Genomic DNA, 22027 nt, shown 5'->3' with positions numbered 1-22027 from the left:
ATTGGTTCCAGAGAATTGCAGCACAACCCTCAGGGGTTAGAAATAAAGTCACCGCCTTTGATTATTATTTGCCTTTCTTCCCAAAAGCTTCTAATGAACAAGCTTTCTGTATATACAACTCCTCAACCTCTGTTGAAATGTAAACGGTGTATCCTGTCCCCTTCCCACTTCCTTTGCGTTAATAGCACAGAACAGAGTCCTTTCACAGCTATAAACATTTCAGCTTTTGAAGTACAATGTTCAACCAGGTTCTGTCCTCTGCTCTTCTAAGCAGCCGTGGGCTTGCAGTGCTTCACTAGCTACAGAACAAGCAGCAAGAGGCGAAGACCAGCACGGCCAATGTTTGCGCAGTCTCCCAGCAAGATGTGCTAATGCATTGCAATTCTAGGAGAGTACTCATCCTCTTTATGGTATGAGAAAAAAAACCTATCTATCTATATCTATCTATAATTTATTTATTGAGTTGAAGTATTTTTATGCTGCTCCTCAGTCAGAAAGGCTCCCAGAGTGGCTTAAATATGATAATTAAGAAAGACGGTCCCTGCCCAAAGTCTTACAATATAAAACGACACAATGCACAAGGAAAAAGGAATGGGGAGGGAAGAGGGGGAAAATCAGCCTTTAGCAGGGCTAGTGGAATGGCCCTATTCTCCTTCTCCTCTCTCTCATCTCAGCTGGCTGGAATCGGTGCTGGTGGCAACAGCTGAGGGAGGAGGAGACTTAGTGAGGGAGGCCTTTCAACAGGTAGGGACGTCAGAGAATTCCGTGACGGATCTCGGTGAGGCCAAATGCCAGTGCATTCGGCCCCCTGAAATCCACCGCGGAACGGCCTGCCACCCCCGCCCCCTGCGGATCCCCCCCGGGACAAGACTTACCTGGGGTGGATGTTCCGGATGGCGGCGGCTCCAGCGGCGGCTTCAGCAGCGGCTGGTCTTCCAACCGGCTGCCACCACCGCCATTTGCAGTCTGTGTCTCCCCCCCCCATAGATGTGATAGACCTATCACGTCTGGGTTTAAAAAAAAAAACGCGTATGCAAATGACGGTGGCTACGGCCGCCGCCATTTGCGTTCCTTATTTTTTGCCATCTTAGTCTACGTCAATATTTACGTAGACTAAGACGAAGAAAAGAAAGGGGAACGCAAATAGCACCCACTATGCTATTTACGTTCCCCTTTCTTTTCTTCGTCTTAGTCTACATAAATATTGACGCAGCCGCCACCATTTGCGTACGTGTTTTTTTGTTGTTGTTTTTTACCCAGAGCCCTCCGTGGCCGGAAATCCGGCTGCAGACGGCCCTGGCCTGGGCCTGGCCGGCTGCTCCGCGGCGCCGCCACGGAGCACAGCCAGCTGTCGAGGATTCCGGGGGGGAGGACTGGATCGCCTCCCCCCCCCCCCGCTGAGGATTCCGGGGGGAGAGACGGAACGCCTCCCCCCCCCACCATGAACAGAATCCTCCAGCCCTATCAACAGGGCTGGAGAAATGTTCCTGCTCTCCCCCTCAGGAGAGAATGAATGAGAATGAATGGACTTTAGCAGAAAGGAAACCTACTGACAGAAGACCCCTTTGAAAGACCAGGAATTAATGTGCAGCAGTATAATCATTTCACTATATCTCAAATCCTCCACACAGACCTGTTTGACAGATGGCAGAGTCCCAGAAACTCCTGGGTTGGTGCTTTATGATGCAAGGATGTGTTGCTGGCAGAGTCAGAGTAGCAAACGGGAACTGGATCAGGGAATATTCGCTCCGGGCTATGGCTGGCAGCTACCCAGGCTTGTGAAATAGCGAAGTGGTTTTGTCAAAGAGGCAATGAAGTGTGGGTATATTTTGAAACACAAGTTAACAAAAGGTTTTTAACGCTGGCCCAGGCCCACTAGTAACTGAGATTCTTTCAAGACGTTCCAAGCTGCAGAAAGATTGCTCATACATTTCTTTGGATTAATGGCCTTTAGCCTTAATCCCTTCTCCCCACCCACAGTGCTGCATTAGCACTTTATGCTTCACTGTCAAAATTTACATCAGCACTGATCATGTTTGTTTGTTACATGAACCTGTGTTGAATGCAGCACCCAGGCTACATTCAAAGTTCATTTGGGTCCTTAAAAATCAACATCCAGCTCTTCTTTCCTTTTTCTAGGGAACACATCAAATGCCCTCAAAAGCTTAAAAAAAAGGTAAAGGTGTCCCCAACCAGTCGTGTCTGACTCTAGGGTGTGGTGCTCATCCCCGTTTCTAAGCCGAAGAGCCAGCACTGTCCGAAGACGCTTCCGTGGTCATGTGGCCGGCATGACTGAACACCGAGGTGCACGGAACGCTGTTACCTTTCCCGCCGAGGCGGTACCTATTTATCTACTTGCAATTTCTTGCTTTCGAACTGCTAGGTTGGCAGGAGCTGGGACTGAAGACGGGAGCTCACTCCGTCACGCAGCACTCGGGTCTCGAACTGCTGACCTGCCGACCTTCCAGTCTGCGGTTCAGCGTCTTAACCACTAAGCCACCGCAGCCCTTTAAAACTACAAGTTGTTAGTGTGTGTGTGTGTGTGTGCGTGTGTGTGTGTGTGATAAAAAACACTGGTTTAAAAAAAACCCTGACAGTTTAAGAACAAAGTTAAGCTCAAGCTCCATAAAGCCAGGAAATTGGAAGGTAATGCTGATGCCTTAACTGATGAGGATCAGTGATGATGTTGTACAATCTCACAAACTGTGTTTGCTTACAACTTACTCTCCATGCATCCAAACTCTTCCTCAGTCTCTCAGGCCCTAATGCAGATGGGGAGGATGGACTGCCTGGGACCAGCAAAGATGCCCCACATTGTCCTGGTGGCCTTATAAAGCATCTGAGCCTTACTGTTTTGCTAGAGGTATCATCCTGTGAGTTGGCAGTTTGTTGCTGACATCAGTAGCTGGGCACGTTAAACAGTGAGAGGGAGTCCTCTTCTAGCACTAAGGCTAGATGCTTCATGAGGCAATACAGGACCAGGACAACGTGGGGCATCTTTGCTGAATGAGGAACAGTGTTTACCTAGTTAAATAACTTAGCTAAGCAGAAAGATGTGATGTGAAAAACAAGGAAAAGAGGTTTCACCCAGCCGAGAGATTCACCAAGAAGATCATAAAACTACACAGATGTTTTGGTATATATCTACAGCTACCCAGAGACACCTGGTATGCATTAAATTCTTTCCCAAGGTATTTTGCTAAACAAAGAGCATGAGCACATAGAAAAACATATTACTTAAAAGCTTTGAAGTAAAGTCTTTCCTGATAATCTCCAGACTGGACAGCTAATTTATAATGAGCACAGAAGGTATTTATGGAATTTTTGTTTCAGCTAAATCTGCAAAGAAAGCAAAGCATGAATTTGGCCTTGCAGATCAGTTCACTTTCTGGAGATGCAAGCCAAAACTTGTTTTCCCTGCTGATAAAACAAAGATTGTATGCATTAATGCATCTCAAAAAATCAAAGGCACGAATGATCACTGCCACCTGCAAACCTGATAACAAGTATACTAGCCTGACATAAATGCTCTCTGTGAAAGTCATGAAGAACCGGGAGGTGCATCCATCAAAATATGGATGAGGAAATAAGAAGGAAGGCTGCTAACTTGGGGCACCACAGTTCCTTTGCTCACTTCAAGGCAGCTTGAGAGGCTAAAAAAATTCTGGTATTCCGTGGCTACGTTCGCACATAACACCAAGCTGTGATTTAGTGCTATATGGACAAGCCTCTGTGAGCTTGAGCAAAGCCTCAAGCTTGCGTCCACCCCCTACCCCTTCCCCCATGGCCAGAAAGAGGACTTAATCAGGATTCAGTTTCTATTATTCCTGGCTTGTTGTTACTTATCAAACAGGAATCATACGTTAACACAAACTCTAGTCAAGTACTAAACAAGGCAGCTTTAAACCATGGGTTGTATGGTAAAGTTTTCAAATATGAAACCAGGCCACACGGTACAATTAGCAAATAATGGACGACTCTCGTTGATCCACAAGTTCATCATACAGTCTTGACAAAAAACAAAGATCTGGGAAGTGCCCCCACATGACTGCGCTCGCTCTCTCTCTCTCTCTCTCTCTCGCACGCACATTCAGATGTAGCTCATGGAGATACATTTTATTGCATTTGACCTCCCTCAATCTTCTATCCAGATCAAGGTAAGATAAAGATGGTAATTAGGAGCATAGCTGGACAATATGCTCAATATCATTCGGGAGGAACCATAGCTCAGTGGTAGCACACATTTTGCATGTAGTAGGTCCCAGGTTCACTCCCTGGTATCTGAAGTTAGAAGGATCAGGCAGCATGTGATGGGGAAAATCTCTGCCTGACACCCTGGAGAGCAGCAACCTATCAAGAGTAGATAATGCTGGACTAAATGGACAAAAAAATTGATCTGGTGCGTGGATAACATGGGGGCTGCTGCTTAAACACAACAAACCTGTGTTGACCTTCCCCCACAAAGTTTAGACAAACCTACCCATGTTGGGATGTCATTCTGGCTCCCAGCAATCCTGGCCCCATTGTCAGCAACTGATGTGGGATGGGCTAGTACCAGACATGATGATATCACAACATAGGTACGGGAGAAAAACTTAAGCATAATGGCTGCATTTGAGGTCAGTGATAAAGTACAGTTTATAGCTGCCTTGGGCGGATGCGCCCGCCACTCCCCCTCCAGTGAGACAAAAACTTCTGTTTCCATTTTTAATTAACCACCGTTTGCCATTATGTCCCAAACTGAACAGGCTGTGGCTATTATGAACTATGGCTTACTGAAATAAGGCAACTTCAAACCTTCTTAAAATGTTCTGGAAGGCCATTTTTTACTTAAAATGATCAAATTATGGGATACTGGTCCCCCTGAACTTAACATAATTTTATTGGGATATCTCAAAGAAAAGGCAGCTTCAGTAGACTTACAATTCATGAAAAATTTACTGATGGCTTCAAAAATATATAGAGCTAAATACTGGAAAATAAAACATTTCACAAGTTTTAGAATGGTTTGAGAAAATCTGAAGGATAGCCTTAATTGACCTATTTGACAAGAAACTATAGTGGTACACAAATATACAGATTTAGAGACAGATGATCAGTGTTTACTAACTTTTGTAATAACAAATTTCAAAGTACATGAAGAACTGCATTGTTACTATACTTTAATTTTACTTTGCTTGCTGTCAAAAGTACCTGTATATTATTCCCGTCTTTCACACACAGACACACACACACACACACACACACACACCTTTTTCTCCTTCCTGTCTCTTCACACTCCTCTGTATTTTTGTCATGTATAGTTTTCGCTTATATTATGTATATTTATGTTATGTACTCCATTTTTATATAATAATTATATTGCAAAAATCAAAGTACCACGAAGCAAGTTGGAGGAGAGCACTCAGGAGCATGCTTCAAACTGGGTTCCTGTCACTTGAAAAAGGGGTATATGAGGTTGAAATTCTGTGAAATGAGATTTTAGCTCTACCCTAGACAGAGCATGCCACATCCCAGATTTTGGAGATCTAACTTCCTGGTGTTAGATTTAGATTTAGCTATGGTTAAAGGTGCTGGTTTCAAACAGTGGCTGAGGAATACAGGATACCAATCAGACTATTTGCCCATTGTCTACCTTGACTAACAGTAGCAATCCAGGGTCTGAGAGGGCAGAGGTCTCACTTCAGGGCAGAGGTCTCTCACGTCACCTGCTACCTGATCCTTTTAAGTGGAATTGCTGGGGATTGAACCTGGCACATTCTGCATGCAAAGCCAATGCTCTTCCTATGAGCTATGGCCCCTCCCCTGGTTCTAGCAAGCTGATTTCTGCGTGTTATTATCCCCAGGCACTTCTCCTTTGCCATAAACACTCTACTCACCCACACAGAGGATGTTGAAGCTGAAGCCTTGTGCCACAGATTTGCTGACAAGTTGATCAGGAAGACTGTCAAATCCAACATGGCCCCCCAGAGAGAGATTTCGTTTCTCCTCATTCTGTTAAAGGCAATGATACTAGTTAGCAGGATTCTACTGGACGGGACATTAATGAGAGCTAGAGGAAAAAAATACATTTAAAAGGTGTAAGAAATGCTACCATTTTACTCGAAGTACAGCAGGTTGCGTAAGTCACAGAAGTAATCCTACAGCTGCCCACGCAGAGGTTTATTATGTTTTTATATGCCGCATTCCAGACATACTGGTAATTATAGTGAAGCATCAGAAGGGGGGGGGGAGCCCTCTCTGATCTTAACAGAGAATTATCTTAAAGAGACAGGAGACAAAACTGTGAAGTCATTTTGAAAGAAAAATCAAAATACAATAGGATCTAAGTGCTAAGAAGCAGGGGGGGGGAATCAATGCACATGATTTACCACTTTCAATCCTTTCATTTCCTAAAGTGTCCTGCACCTGAATCACGTTCGCCAGCAGTGCTTCTCAGGAGTCCTTGATCAGTTTCCTTTAACTCAGCCATAAGCAGCTTTGTTCAATCACACTCCCAAGGGGAGTAATGGTGGGGGCGGCTCTGCAAGACTGCTGAACCACTTCACCACGCCATCTGTGACTAAGCCAGTTTTTCTTGTTAAAGCAATGTCTTGTTCTAACATCATCTCTTTTCCATCTCCAGGAACTTCCATCTGTTCCTTTCCTCTCGATGCCAACCGTTAGGCTGACAACCTTTTCCGGAAGCTTTGTTTATATCAGATGAGTCAAATATTTTAGAGTTAATGCCATGCACAAAGCATGGAATTAGAAGGGATCACATATAAACTAATACTAAAGGCAGGTTTGTGCCACAATTAGTCACGAACAGAAAGGTTCTAGTCAAGTAATTCACCCAGTTGCAAATCAAGCCACGTTCTGCAAAGAATGCAACATATATGACAACACATACACTTACTGGCCTCGTTCAGATGTAACCCGTGATTTGTTAAACCCATGGGAGTTTAACACATGGGAGCGAGCACCCTGCCTCTTGACCGCTTATTGTTTTGTTTCCAGATTACAAAACAACCTAGGAATACCGCAGGGGCTCTAGGTATTTCTCCCCCAACATGGCTGGTCATGACATGCGAACCAGGTCAATGTCTCTACTGAAACTGGCACAGAGAAAGAAAGAGACAGAGAATGTACAACACAACACACAGAAATAACCTCCATATGTGGCAATTAGATGCTGGATCCAACTCTATGCCACCAAACTTTCCCTGTGTAGTTGTGGGTAGTATGCCATGGTCATACAAGAGAATCCAAAAAATTTATGCATGGGGGGAGAACCCTCCTGAACCCCAAAGGGTTACAAATGAGGTATTAAAATTGCAAAATTTAATAACACAGCCAACAAGACCCTTTTCACAGATTACATTTTACCACTATTAACTCACTCTCCACCTGCCACTGACAGGAAAATAAATCAACTCTAAGGCCAGTTTCACACAAAGAGCTAACCCATTGCTTATTTAACCCATGGTTTGTTGCCCTACCCTGGGTTTGTCCAGAGGTTTGTTTTCTCAATCTGCAGATTGTTTGTTTCCCACCATCCTTGCCTGGTCCCTCCCAGTATCCCAAATGCCTTTATTGCAGTGTAGTGCTGGCATGTGGAGTGGCTGCTGGTTTTTTTACTGCTCTTTTTACTGTCAACTCTGCAGCCTAGCAAAACAACCCATCAACAACCCAAAGTGGAGGCAGTGGAACTAGGGAACCGTTTCCAGGTACTTGAGGATGAGAATGGAGGACAGCCTGCAGAGGAAGAATTACAGGGGAACCTGCATGAGAGCAAGCAAGAGGCGATGAAACCAAGGCCTGCAGCTACAAGAAGAGAAGAGTAGTAGTAGTGGGACACTCCTTGCTACGTGGGATCGAAACCCAAGTATGTCGCGAAGACCCATGGACTCACCAGATATGCTGTCTCCCGGGAGGCAGATTAGAGATGTGACTGAAGAGTTGCCTGCACTCATAAAGCCCACCAACAGGTATCCCTTTCTTCTCATCCATGTGGGAACAAATGATAACGCTAAGTGGAGCTACGAAGAAATCATGTCAGACTTTGAAGCTTTGGGAAGGAAACTCAAAAACTTTGGGGTCCAGATAGTCTTCTCATCCATCCTTTCAGTAGTTAGAAGAGGGTTAGAAAGGGAAAGAAAAATACCCCGGGTGAATGACTGGCTACGAAGGTGGTACTGATGAAAGAGATTTGGACTCTGGGACCACGGGCTATATTTCCTGGAAGATGGGCTGTTGGCAAGGGATGGGTTGCACCTCACAAAGGATGGGAAGAATGTGGTTGGCCACAGCATAAAGAACTTTATCAGGAGGGCTTTAAACTGAATGCTACGGGGAAGGGAGATGTAAGGTTGGGGGTAACAATGGACAAAGGCTCATGCACCACAGTGGAGAGAACAGCTCTAATAGCACCCAATAATAGTCTTCACAAACACGTAGGAAGAAAGCCAGACCATGAAGCACATGGTCTTCAATGTCTATATACTAATGCCCAGAGTATGGGAAACAAACAGAATGAACTTGAACTCTTAATACAGGAGGGAAATTATGACTTGATAGATGTAAATGAAACTTGGTGGGATGACTCCCATGACTGGAATACAGAAATTGAAGGATATAACTTGTTCAAAATGAACAGGAGGAACAGAAAGGGAGGTGGGGTTGCACTATACGTTAAAAATACTTATCTCTGCACAGGAATAAGGAGGATGAGCTTGGTAGCCCCATTGAGAGCATCTGGGTTAAAATAAATGCAGCAAAGAATAAAAGGAACCTGATGGTCAGAGTCAACTACTGGCCACCCAATCAAGAAGAAGACAAGGATGAAACTTTTGAAAAGCAAATAGCCAATGTTTCGAGGAAGCATGATGTAGTAGTAATGGGGGACTTCAAGTTCCCTGATATTTGTTGGGAGACAAATTCTGAAAAACATGGCCCCTCCAGGAAATTCCTGACTTGTGTGGCGGATAACTTCCTCCTACAGAAAGTAGAGGTAGGAACTAGGGGATTGGCTATCCTTGACTTGATCCTCACCAACAGAGATGACTTAGCGGATAAAGTAGCAGTTACAGGAACTTTGCAGGGAAAGCAACCATGTTATACTTGAGTTCATGGTTCTAAAGGAAGCAAAAGCCGAGTGTAGTCAAACCCGTACCCTGGATTTTAGGAAAGCTGATTTTAATAAACTCAGAACAATGATCAGTAAGGTCCCATGGCAAGCGACTCTAGCAAGAAAAGGAGTCCAAGATGGGTGGGAGTTTTTAAAAAAGGAAATTCTCAAGGCACAGTTACAAACAATTCCAACAAGAAAAAAAGGTGGAAGACAACAGAAGAAGCCAATGTGGCTTCACAAAAAGCTAAGAGATGACCTGAAAACAAAAAAGGACACATATAGGAAGTGGAAAGGAGACCAAGTAACAAAAGAAGAGTACAGGCAGGTAGCACAGAATTGCAGGGATGGCGTCAGGAAGGCTAAAGCTGATGACAAGCTGAGGTTAGCGAGGGATGCTAAAAGCAATAAAAAAAGCTTACTTCAGCTACGTGCACAGTAAAAGACAGACGAAAGAAATTGTGGTTCAGCTATTAAATAAGGATGGCAAAATGAATACAGATGACAAAGAAAAGGCAGAAGTGCTCAATTCCTACTTTGGCTCAGTCTTCTCCCAAAAGAGGGTCTATGACCCCTCTGGCAAAGGCGAGGTACAGGCTGAAGGGGCAGGATTGCAGCTTGAGATCGATAGGCATATGGTCAAGGAACACCTAATTCCTCTGAATGAGTTCAAATCTCCAGGGCCACATGAACTGCACCCTAGAATAATAAAGGAACTGGCAGAAGAACTCTCAGAACCGCTGTCTATTCTCTCTGAGAAATCATGGAGGATGGGTGAAGTGCCAGATGACTGGAGGAGGGCTAATGTGGTCCCTATCTTCAAAAAGGGTAAAAAGGAGGAACCTGGGAACTACAGACCAATCAGTCTGACATCAATCTCTGGGAAAATTCTGGAGCAGATGATTAAGCAATTCATCTGTAAGCACCTTGAAAACAATGCAGTGATTTCTCGAAGCCAACATGCTGTTTCCCGCCTCCCAGCTGAGCAGAGCAGAGCAGAGCAGAGCAAGCTGCTCCAGCTGGTCCAGGGACTACAGAAGCAAGCAAGCTCCCAGAGAGCAAGCGACCACAGTGAGTGAACAGGGGGAGCAAACAGGAGTTGGCCAGGGGAGTTGCAGTGGTAGAAGAGACAAAGGAGACAGAGGCTAAGAGGTAAGTGGGTTGCAGGAAGCCCAGGGGGCTGCCCTTTATCCTTCTGAGTGGCTGTGAGCTCACCAGGTGCTTCTGAGAGCTCCAACTGAATTGGGGTGTGTGCGTGTGGCCTGAGTACTCCCAGCAGCTCCTGAGTACTCCTGAGTGGGCAGGAAGCTTCAGTCTGTTTCCTGCCTCCCACTGAGCAGAGCAGAGCAAGCTGCTCCACCTGGTCCAGGGACTACAGAAGCAAGCAAGCTCCCAGAGAGCGAACAACCAGAGCGAGTGGACAGGGAAAGCAAACAGGAGTTGGCCAGGGGAGGTCAAGGGGGAGGTCAAGGGGGAGGCCCCTAACATTTTTTTTCCATTTTCAACAAACTTTTCCTCCCCATTTATTTGTCTTGTAACACACACTTCCACACCAGTGGGACTCTGCTTTTAACCTCTACTGAGTAGAGGAGCAGGCACAGGCTCGTCTAGAACAATCACAAAGCTAGACACAAAAAGGGAAAAGAGGCTATGGAACGACAAGACTCTCCACAGTGGTGGTGACCCGCAAGGTGTTTGCAATGTTTGTTTTCTTGCCTGAGAACAACACAGCCTAGACCTGCAACAAGTGCAAGTTGATCACGCTGCTGGAAGAAAAAGTAAGTGGACTGGAGCGGCGACTGTCGACCCTCCGGGGAATAAGAGAACACGAAGAGTTTTTGGACAGAATGGGGGAACTACAGCAGCAAAGGGAAGACCAGAAGCTTGAAGAGCAACAGCAAGATGAGGCAGAAGTGGGAAATGCTGAGAAGAAAAATGGAGTAGAGGATACTCCTTGGAAAAGGGTGACAGTTAGGAGAAGAAGAACTAGACGCCACTCTGCACCAGTGGAAGCAGTGGAACTAGGGAACCAATTCCAGGTACTTGCGGATGAGACTGGAGGACAGCCTGCAGAGGAAGAATCACAGGGGAACCTACATGAGAGTGAGCAAGAGGCTGAAGGTCAAACAGAGGCAATGAAACCCAGGCCTACAAGACGAAGAAGAGAAGAGTGGAAGTAGTCGGAGACTCCTTGCTGCGTGGGATCAAGACCCAAGTATGTCGCAAAGACCCATGGACTCACCAGGTATGTTGTCTCCCGGGAAGACGGATTAGAGATGTGACTGAAAGGTTGCCTGCACTCCACTGACAGGTATCCCTTTCTTCTCATCCATGTGGGAACAAATGATACCAAAGAACTCACATCAGACTTTGAAGCTTTGGGAAGGAAACTCAAGAACTTTGAGGCCCAGATAGTTTTCTCATCTATACTTCCAGTAGTTAGAAGAGGGATACAAAGGGAATGAAAAATACTCTGGGTGAAATGACTGGCTACGAAGGTGGTCCCGCGAGACAGCTTCGCAGCCCTATCGAGAGCATCTGGATCAAAATAAATGGAGCAAAGAATAAAAGGAACCTGGTGGTCGGAGTCTACTACCGGCCAACCAATCAAGGAGAAGACGAGGATGAAATTTTTGAAAAGCAAATAGGCAATGTTTTAAGGAAACATGATGTATTAGTAATGGGGGACTTTGGCTCAGTCTTCTCCAAATCCCTGGGAAAATTCGGCAGCAGATGATAAAGCAATCCATCTGTAAGCACCTTGAAAACAATGCAGTGATTACTTGAAGCCAACATGGATTTGTCAAGAACAAGTCCTGCCAGACTAATCTGATCTCATTTTTTGATCAAGTCACCTCTCTTGCAGACCGTGGGAATGCTGTAGACATAATATACCTCGACTTCAGCAAAGCTTTCGACCAAGTGCCCCATGATATCCTGATGAGCAAACTAGCTCAAAGTGGGCTAGATGAAACAACGATCTGGTAGATCCATGGTTGGCTACAGAATCGGACTCAAAGAGTGCTTATCAATGGGACCTTCTCAAACTGGGGAAAGGTAACGAGTGGGGTACCGCAGGGCTCAGTCCTGGGCCCAGTGCTCTTCAACATTTGTATTAATGACTTGGAGGAGGTGGTACAGGGAATGCTGATCAGATTTCCAGATGACACAAAATTGGGCGGGACAGCTAATACTCTGGAAGAGAGAAACAAAATTCAAAGTGATCTGGATAGACTGGAGCGCTGGGCAGAAAACAGAATGACATTTAATAGGGATAAATGCCAAGTTCTGCACCTAGGAAAAAGAAACCAAATACACAGTTACAAGATGGGGGATACGTGGCTCAACAACATGACAAGTGAGAAGGATCTTGGAATTGCTGTCAATCACAAGCTGAATATGAGCCAACAATGTGATGTGGCTGCAAAAAAGGCAAATGCTATTTTGGGCTGCATTCATAGAAGCATAGCTTCCAAATTCCGGGAAGTACTAGTTCCCCTCTACTCAGCACTGGTTAGGCCTCATCTGGAGTACTGTGTCCAGTTCTGGGCACCACACTTTAAGAAGGATGCAGACAAACTGGAAAGGGTTCAGAGGAGGGCAACAAAGATGATCAGGGGACTGGAAACAAAGCCCTATGAGGAGAGACTGAAAGAACTGGGCATGTTTAGCCTTGAGAAGAGAAGGCTGAGGGGAGAGAGGATAGCGCTTTTCAAGTACTTGAAAGGTTGTCACAGAGAGGAAGGCCAGGATCTCTTCTCGATCATCCCAGAGTGCAGGACATGGAATAATGGGCTCAAGTTACAGGAAGCCAGATTCCAGCTGAACATCACGAAAACCTGACTGTAAGAGCAATACGACAATGGAACCAATTACCTGGGGAGGTAATTGGTGGGCTCTCCCACACTGGAGGCATTCAAGATGAGGCTGGACAGCCATCTCTTGGGGATGCCCTGACTTGGATTCCTCCATTGAGCAGGGGGTTGGACTCGATGGTCTTGTACCCTTCCAACCCTACTATTCTATGAAGTTCTGGGTTCACACATAACAATGAATAGTTGAAACAATCTACTGTTCACAATCCAACAATAAACCATGGCTTCTCTTTATAGGTTGTTCATGGTTAACAAAGCATGGTTTGTTAGCATGGCTATATTCACACATCACGACAAGCCTGAATTCAACAACTCATACCATGGATTAGTGTTATGTGTGAACCAGCCAAATGAAAACTGGCTTCGGGTACAATTCTATAGTTCTTGAAGAGCATCCCAGGAACCAAAAGATTTTTCAGATTCCCCCCCCCCCAAAGCTGTAGACACTGCTATAACTTCAGGAGGGGGCCTGCAAAACGCAATCCCTCACCCCTCCCTTCCCCTTCGCAGCCGCTGTGGAAAGAACCACAGTATTTTCTTTCCAAGGTCGCAAATCGGCCTCAGAGGGCCTTGAAGAGGTCAAAAAGGCAGGGTTCTGGTAGGTGGGGAGAGGCCAGGACATGAAAAATCCTACAGCCATCCCAAACCCAGACCTGCCCCTCTTATAGACAGGCGCAGTGGCTGTCTCCTATAAAAAGGGAGGCAAAAATTGCCTCTGTCACTCCTCCCACCCTCCTGCCAGTAGCCTGGCATTGCACTGAATAATCTGAAGCCTCTGACTCCAGAGGCTTCCTTCTAATGGAAGCACAACCCATAGGATTGTGCCTTTAGACGATTGATTGATTGATTGATATACCACCCAATAGCTGAAGCTCTCTGGGCTGGTCACAAAAACTAAAACTATGAAGTACAACATAAAACGACATAAAATATGAAAGCTTAAAACTGCAATATAAAAGTACAACCAGAATAAAACCTAGCAGCAATGCAGAGATTTCAAACACAGATTTAAAATAGCAGAGCTAAAAGACTAGAGTGCTGAAATGCTGGGAAAATAAAAAGCACTTCACCTGGCATGAGAAGGAGTACAACACAGGTGCCAGATGAAGGGAGCTCTTTCCACAGCAGAAAAGGCTCTTCTTGGCCTCTTCCTCGCTGATTTTTTTGTTCAACTGTTTTTTTAAGTGAAGCCCTGCCTGTGTGGCATGCAATAAAGCCAACAGCATTACATAAAAAGGAAGTGGGATGATGGCTGTTATGATGTTACGGAGCTACGGACTCCTCAAGCGTTCCACATACTCAAGCCTTCTACAACCTGCTCCAGCCCAAAGACTACCAGTTCCTGCTTGTGCCTGATATCGTACCGCCCCCCTCGACTATTTTAGCCATCTAGCTTTATGGGAATCACGTCTTTGTTGCAACTTGAGAAGTGCCAGCTTTTCACTGGTGCGACTTCTGTGCCCTTAACCACCATGTAAAAGTTACAACAGGAAAAGCTTTCCCCCAAATTGCTGCACCTCCATGCCAAGAAAGGCTTCACGTATTAAATATATGGTCCTCATGCAGGTGCTAGGCACAGGAGCCCTGCCACAGAAAAAGCTGGCAATTCTAGTGTCAACCCATTTTAATGCCCCTATCAAATACTTCAGGTTTAAGATGACAGTAGGAAAAATATAAATATCTCTCTGCTTCTGGATCACGTCTCTCAGTTCCCACCCGCATAAATTGTCATGATGTTCCAGCATGCAGAACAGTCAACAGAAGCTAAATGTTTATGGAAGCCTTGATTGGCTGCCAGTTTTTAAATGTATTCCCAAGGAGGACCTGAAGCTTGAGACTTCTCTCTTCTCTCCCTCCACCCCAAAGATTACTAAACAAAATATTAAATACGTTCAACTTAAGCACAGCCCAAACCTTTTTAATACCCTCCTCCAAACACATGCTTCCTTATTTTAAAAGGCAAGAAATCTAAAGCAGCTTTCTTGGCTATGATGGAACTCTGGCATTCAAGTTCTCTTTGAAATGGTAATCCTTTTTACTGAACCTTTTGATCAACACTTGCTCCTTTTTCTTCTTCTTCCCTCAGATGAAGAGCAGCCCAAGTGCCTTCAACGGGAGTAGCCAGATAAGAAGATAATCCAGCTGTGATAGTTTGGTCCACTCTCATCAACTGCAATTTTTAAACCCATCAGCACTGACTGTGCTCAAGCTCACCAACAGGTAATAAAGCTGTCACCCCAAACGTCCCAGTGGGACTTGCAGGTTTTTCATTCTAGCACTAATGAAGTTATTTTGGAGTACCAAAAGCTGAGCACAGTTTATTAAGCAACACAAGACCCGGACCCATAAGTTAGCCCTATGCAGCTGTTCAGTATTATGAAGTGGCCATCATGCAGAGAGGGGCGTGTCTAACCCTAAAACACTAAAAACTTCTGTTTCAGCCCAGGAGAGAAACAGCCATTGGAACCAATGGAAGCTTCCCTCCTAGGACTAATTTCAGCTTCTTAGGTGGGGGGGGGGGTAGTAGGTCTACAGTGTACAGAAAAAGGGTAAACCCTCCCTCCTATGTACCACAGTCCCAATTCTGCTTCTCCCCCCACCCCACCCTGGACACTGATAAAAAATAGTGTTGGACTAGGACTGGGGAGATCCAGGTTCAAATCCCCACTCAGCCATGAAGCTCACTGGGTGACCTTGGACAAGTCATCTGCTCTCAGCTTAACCTACCTCAGAGCGCCGTTGGGAGGATAAAAGTGGGGAAGGACCATATGTGCTGCCTTGAGCTCCTTGGAGGTAAAGTAGTATATAAATGTAATTAAAAAGTTACATGTAGTTTGGCTCTTCCCCTTCATGGATCACTGCCTTGTTGTGGTGAAGGGGCTTGCGTAACTCAATGAAGCCATAAGCTATGCCGTGAAGGGCCACCCAAGACGGACAGGTCATGGCAGAGAGTTCTGACAAAATGTGGTCCACTGGAGAAGGAAATGGCAACCCACTCCAGTATTCTTGCCAAGAAAACCCCATGGAATGTATCACAAGGCTAAACGAGATGACGCCGGAAGATGAGCCCCTCAGGTCGGAAGGTGTCCAATATGCTACTGGGGAAGAGCAGAGGGTATTTCCAAGTAGCGCCAGAAAGAGTGAAGCGGCTGGGCCAAAGCCGAAAGGACACTCAGCTGTGGATGTGTCTGGTGGTGAAAAGAAAATCCGATGCTGTAAAGAACAATATTGTTTAGGAACCTGGAATGTCAGATCAATGAATCAAGGTAAGCTGGAGGTGGTTAAACATGAGATGGCAAGATTGAACATCGACATCTTGGGAATCAGCGAACTAAAATGGACAGGCATGGGCGAATTTAATTCAGGTGACTATCATATCTACTATTGTGGGCAAGAATCCCTTAGAAGAAATGGAGTAGCACTCATAGTCAACAAAAGGGTGGGAAAAGCAGTACTGGGGTACAATCTTAAAAATGATAGAATGATCTCAGTACGAATCCAAGGCAAACCATTCAACATCACAGTAATTCAAGTCTATGCCCCAACCACTGAGGCCGAAGAAGCTGAGGTTGATCGGTTCTATGAAGACCTACAACACCTTCTAGAACTAACACCAAAAAAAGATGTCCTCTTCATCATAGGGGATTGGAATGCTAAAGTAGGAAGTCAAGAAATCACCGGGATAACAGGCAGGCATGGCCTTGGTGTACAAAATGAAGCAGGACAAAAGCTAATAGAGTTTTGCCAAGAGAACATGCTGATCATAGCAAACACTCTTTTCCAACAGCACAAGAGGCGACTCTACACATGGACATCACCAGATGGTCAATATCGAAATCAGATTGATTATGTCCTTTGCAGCCAAAGATGGAGAAGCTCCATACAGTCAGTAAAAACAAGACCTGGAGCTGACTGTGGCTCAGATCATGAGCTGCTTCTTGCAAAATTTCGGCTTAAATTGAAGAACGTCGGGAAAACCACTAAACCATTCAGGTATGACCTAAATCATATCCCTGATGAATATACAGTGGAGGTGAGGAATAGATTTCAGGGATTAGACCTGATAGACAGAGTGCCTGAGGAACTATGGACGGAGGTCCGTAACATTGTTCAGGAGGCAGCAACGAAATCCATCCCAAAGAAAAAGAAATGCAAGAAAGCAAAGTGGCTGTGTGATGAGGCTTTACAAGTAGCTCACGAAAGAAGGGAAGCGAAAAGCAAGGGAGAAAGGGGAAGATATACCCAACTGAATGCAGAGTTCCAGAGAATAGCAAGGAGAGACAAGAAGGCCTTCTTAAATGAACAATGCAAAGAAATTGAGGAAAACAACAGAATGGGAAAGACTAGAGATCTCTTCAAGAAAATTGGAGATCTCAAGGGAACGTTTTGTGCAAAGACGGGCATGATAAAGGACAAAGAAGGCAGGGACCTAACAGAAGCAGATGAGATTAAGAAGAGGTGGCAAGAATACACAGAAGAACTATACAGGAAAGATCTGAATGTCCCTGATAGCCATGATAGTGCGGTCACTGAACTTGAGCCGGACATCCTAGAGAGTGAAGTCAAGTGGGCCTTAGGAAGCATTAGTAACAACAAAGCTAGCGGAGATGACGGTATTCCAGCCGAGCTATTTAAAATCCTAAAAGATGATGCTGTTAAAGTGCTGCATTCAATATGCCAACAAATCTGGAACACTCAACAGTGGCCACAAGACTGGAAAAGGTCAGTTTACATTCCAATTCCAAAGAAGGGCAACGCCAAAGAGTGTTCAAACTACCGCACAATTGCGCTCATTTCACATGCCAGCAAGGTGATGCTCAAAATCCTACAAGCTAGGCTTCAGCAGTATGTGAACCGAGAACTACCGGAAGTACAAGCTGGGTTTCGAAGAGGCAGAGGAACTAGAGATCAAATCGCCAACATTCGCTGCATCATGGAGAAAGCAAGAGAATTCCAGAAAAACGTCTATTTCTGCTTCATTGACTACGCTAAAGCCTTTGATTGTGTGGATCACAACAAACTGTGGCAAATTCTTAAAGTGATGGGAGTACCAGACCACCTTACCTGTCTCCTGAGAAACCTGTACGAGGGTCAAGAAGCAACAGTCAGAACCAGACATGGAACAACCGATTGGTTCAAAATTGGGAAAGGAGTACGACAAGGCTGCATATTGTCACCCTGCTTATTTAACTTATATGCAGAGTACATCATGAGAAATGCCGGGTTGGATGAATCAGAGGTCGGAATTAAGATTGCTGGGAGAATTATCAACAACCTCCGATATGCAGACGATACCACCCTAATGGCAGAAAGCGAAGAGGATCTAAAGAGCCTTTTGTTGAGGGTGAAAGAGGAGAGTGCAAAAGCTGGTTTGAAACTCAACATTAAAAAAACGAAGATCATGGCATCTGGCCCCATCACTTCCTGGCATATAGAAGGGGAAGAAATGGAAGCAGTGACAGATTTTACTTTCTTGGGTTCCAAGATCACCGCAGACGGTGACTGTAGCCATGAAATTAAAAGACGCTTGCTCCTTGGGAGGAAAGCTATGGCCAACCTAGACAGCATAGTAAGAAGCAGAGACATCACCTTGCCGACAAAGGTCCGTCTAATCAAAGCTATGGTTTTCCCAGTAGTAATGTATGGCTGTGAGAGCTGGACTATAAGGAAGGCTGAGCGCCGAAGAATTGATGCTTTCGAACTGTGGTGCTGGAGAAGACTCTTACGAGTGCCCTGGACTGCAAGGAGGTCAAATCAGTCCATCCTAAAGGAAATCAACCCTGAGTGCTCATTGGAAGGGCAGATACTGAAGCTGAAGCTCAAATATTTTGGCCACCTAATGCGAAGAGAAAACTCCCTGGAAAAGACCCTGATGCTGGGAAAGACTGAAGGCAAAAGGAGAAGGGGACGGCAGAGGATGAGATGGCTAGATAGCATCATGGATGCAATGAATATGAACTTGAGCACGCTCCGGGAGAGAGCGCAGGACAGGAAGGCCTGGCGTGCTATGGTCCATGGGGTCACGAAGAGTCGGACACGACTGAACGACTGAAGAACAACAACAACAGTTTGGCTCTTAGTCACTGAATGGGGGATGGGCGGACAGGGCTGGCCCAAGACATTTTGCTGCCAGAGCAGAGGAACAAAATGGCATCCCCTCCCTTTCCATGTACAAAAGCCAGCTGAACTTGCAGTTGAATCTTTCTTCAATACTAACAATGGGACAGCATCCTCCACCACACCTGAAGGCAGCAGGTTAACTTAGGGGCTGTGGGGCAGGCCACAAGGCATACCGTTCTCTCCTTCAACACTTGGCTGCTGCCTCCCAGCATTTGCCATCTGAGGCAACTGCCTCACTTTGCCTAACAGTAGGGGCAGCCCTGGGGGCGGGGAGGGAAGAAGGAGAGGAAAAGAACCAATTCTTTTCCAGTTTACAAAAGCTTCTCTTTTCTGGTCATCTGATCATTCTTCCTCATCACAGAAAGCCAGGCAAGTAGCTTTTTACAGGCCTACTTTTCCTATCAAAATGTGAACATAAATTAAATACAGTGAGAAAGTGTACTCCAAATGCAAATTTGGCTAGGTGAGGCACTCTTCACCCCCATTTTATTTTAAGTATAAATGAAATGAAATGCAAATATAAACAGAAACCTTCAGAGCTTCATCATCTCCAATGCCAGGAAAGGAAGTAAACAAGGCTTTGCTAGAGAACTATGATTAGAATATGAATGCCCCCAAAGACCAGAGACATGTTTCTAAGCAACAGCCAGAATCAGTATTATGAGTTTAAACTTTAAAAGCAAGCTCCCTCATAGCCAAGCCAAGTCACAAAGTAAAATAATCTGAAAAGGCAAGATGAAAAGATAATAAATGCCTTGGGACCTCCCCCATCCCCCCTGAGGTGTTCACAGTTTCTTCAGAGTACAGGCTAAAGTAATACTATAAAAGTAATACTATAAAACCAATGGAGGGCATTACTGTTTCAAGTTCAATAAAGGCTTTCTGTCAATTTGCATGCAAAAACAGGTTTGTAGAGGTGGCTCAGTTCCTGCACTTGGGACAGCTGGCCTGCCTGGAGACACATTCCAATTCTGGCATGGCAGCCTCTTTGGAGGGGGACGTATGTACAGAATCTTCCACACTGTGTTGGTACTTCAGTGAATTGGACCAATAGCCTTGCTAGCTCTAAACCACTACTTTAGTATATGTGCCAGAAATATTGGTTTTTAAAAGTACGGACTGGCCTGCTAGAAGCTGAACCAAATGGGCATGTGAAAAAATCACATTCCCAGCTGACAAAAATACTGACTTACTAATAAGAGCCTATCCATGCATTCCACTGTAAACGTTTTGTGTTACCAGACAAGGGGTGTTAGAGTTCAATATGGATGGGGAAAGACAGTAGTTATAAATTTTGTATGACAGTCTGCAAGGTAGGCATTTTGGGAGGAAGTCAGAAGAAATCCATCTCAAATTATTGTTGGCTGTCTAGTCTTTGTAAGTTGAAGCAAACAGTACTGATTTAAAATAGGCAAATATATATATATATATATATATATATATATATATATATATATATAAAAGGCATCTATTCCTTCCAGTTTAGCTTTCACCATGAAAAACCAAGCCAAACAAATCTCTGCAATTCTTCAAAAGATGCTCAACCTTGGTGTTCAGCAAAGATTCAATTGCTTTGAGTCTTCATTGTCCAAATGTGGTGCAGGGAGGATTCCTCTTCAAACATCATAGACCATAAAATGAAAGGGAATCTCTTTGGTATGTTGAACTCAAACTCTTTAGAGATTAAGAGGTCAAAGGCTGTACCTTGACTTGTGCTAACAACTAGATAACAGCCCACAAGAGATACTGGGGCACTTATGCTGCCTGTTCTGCATCAGTCAAAGATAATGCCCCAAGTGCAAACCTACGATGCCTTGATAAGAGGAAGAGGGATGCTCCATTAGTAACAAATGGAAGAATCTGCCTTGAAAATGATGTGTCATTGTTCTATGTCTCACCATGCCAAACTGTGGTCAAATTCAACTTGAGCAGGGTTGATGTCGTCTCTACAGCTGCCAGAATCAATGAATACATCAGGGAGAAAGCTAACCCCACTACTTATCATGCAGAGAGGTGCTCCATGTTTGGTAACAAACAGAGGAGTGTTCAAATATGTGCTCCAGCAACCTGAAGTCTGAAATGGTATGGCCCAGCAAAAGCTACAGGGCTTTTGACTTGTTTCATGGGGCATAGCAAGCTACCTTTGAAACTCAATGGGGTCTCAAAGGTAGTCTGTGATGCAGCAAGGGGGAGCAGAGGTTCAAATTCTACAAAAAGTCAAAGACCCAGATCATGGCCAGAGTATGTACAAAAGATTACACACAAAAGGAGCCACAGAGCCAGCTGGTCAGCATTCTCTGTTGATGCACCTGGAGAAATGACCTAAGTGCAACTTAAATTCCAGACATACAGGCAAATATGTTTTGTGTTACTTCGCTTTTCCTCTGGCTTCCTTGAGAATCCCCAAAGCAACAGAGTCTGAGGATGAAGCAACTGTGGTTTGTCTGTTCAGATGTCATGATAAATGAGTTTGCCCAAACTGTGATTTGCAAATGAACGTCAAACCATAGTTTCAGATACTGGTTTGGCAATCACTTGCAAACCATAGTTTGCTGGGTGGGGCTGGTTCAGACAACAATCTGTCAGGGTGGACACTGAGCCCATAGAATCCCCGAGTAGTTCTGATTCTGAGGAAGAGCAGTCGCTCCTGGGAGAGGAGCGCGCTCCTCTTTCCCAGGGCCCACAGCTGACGGAGATTCCTCCCACCAGCATTCCTAGATTAGATAGCAGTCCAGGCAGTGACAGAGCGCGAATAGCAGACTTGGTGGACGCGCGATGCCGACGCAGAGAGCGGCGCCAAATGGAGGGTGCAGAAAGGAGGCGTAGTGCCCGGTTGGCGCGCAAACAACAGCTGCGCCCAGAGGATCCAAGGGAAAAGTGGAGGGACTCTCCCTAGTCCTTAAGTTCAGGGCTCTGCCAGTAA

General features: G+C 45.1%; 1 protein-coding gene across 3 annotated transcripts in view; it reads right to left on the bottom strand.

The window, feature by feature from the left end:
- The window catches only part of SEPTIN8 (septin 8), an 89504-nt gene that overhangs the window by 40600 nt on the left and 26877 nt on the right, over positions 1–22027 (bottom strand). For all 3 annotated transcript variants that reach the window (XM_084838825.1, XM_084838823.1, XM_084838824.1), the window contains exon 2: positions 5880–5994. In XM_084838825.1, the coding sequence (XP_084694951.1) occupies positions 5880–5994 (115 nt within the window). The remainder of the gene's footprint in view (positions 1–5879; positions 5995–22027) is intronic.

Source organism: Heloderma suspectum, chromosome 2 (assembly GCF_057233095.1).
Source record: "Heloderma suspectum isolate Gila_16-S chromosome 2, 16-S_ref, whole genome shotgun sequence".
In the NCBI taxonomy this organism is placed as follows: domain Eukaryota; kingdom Metazoa; phylum Chordata; class Lepidosauria; order Squamata; family Helodermatidae; genus Heloderma; species Heloderma suspectum.
This window is presented reverse-complemented; position numbering and strand designations above follow the sequence as displayed.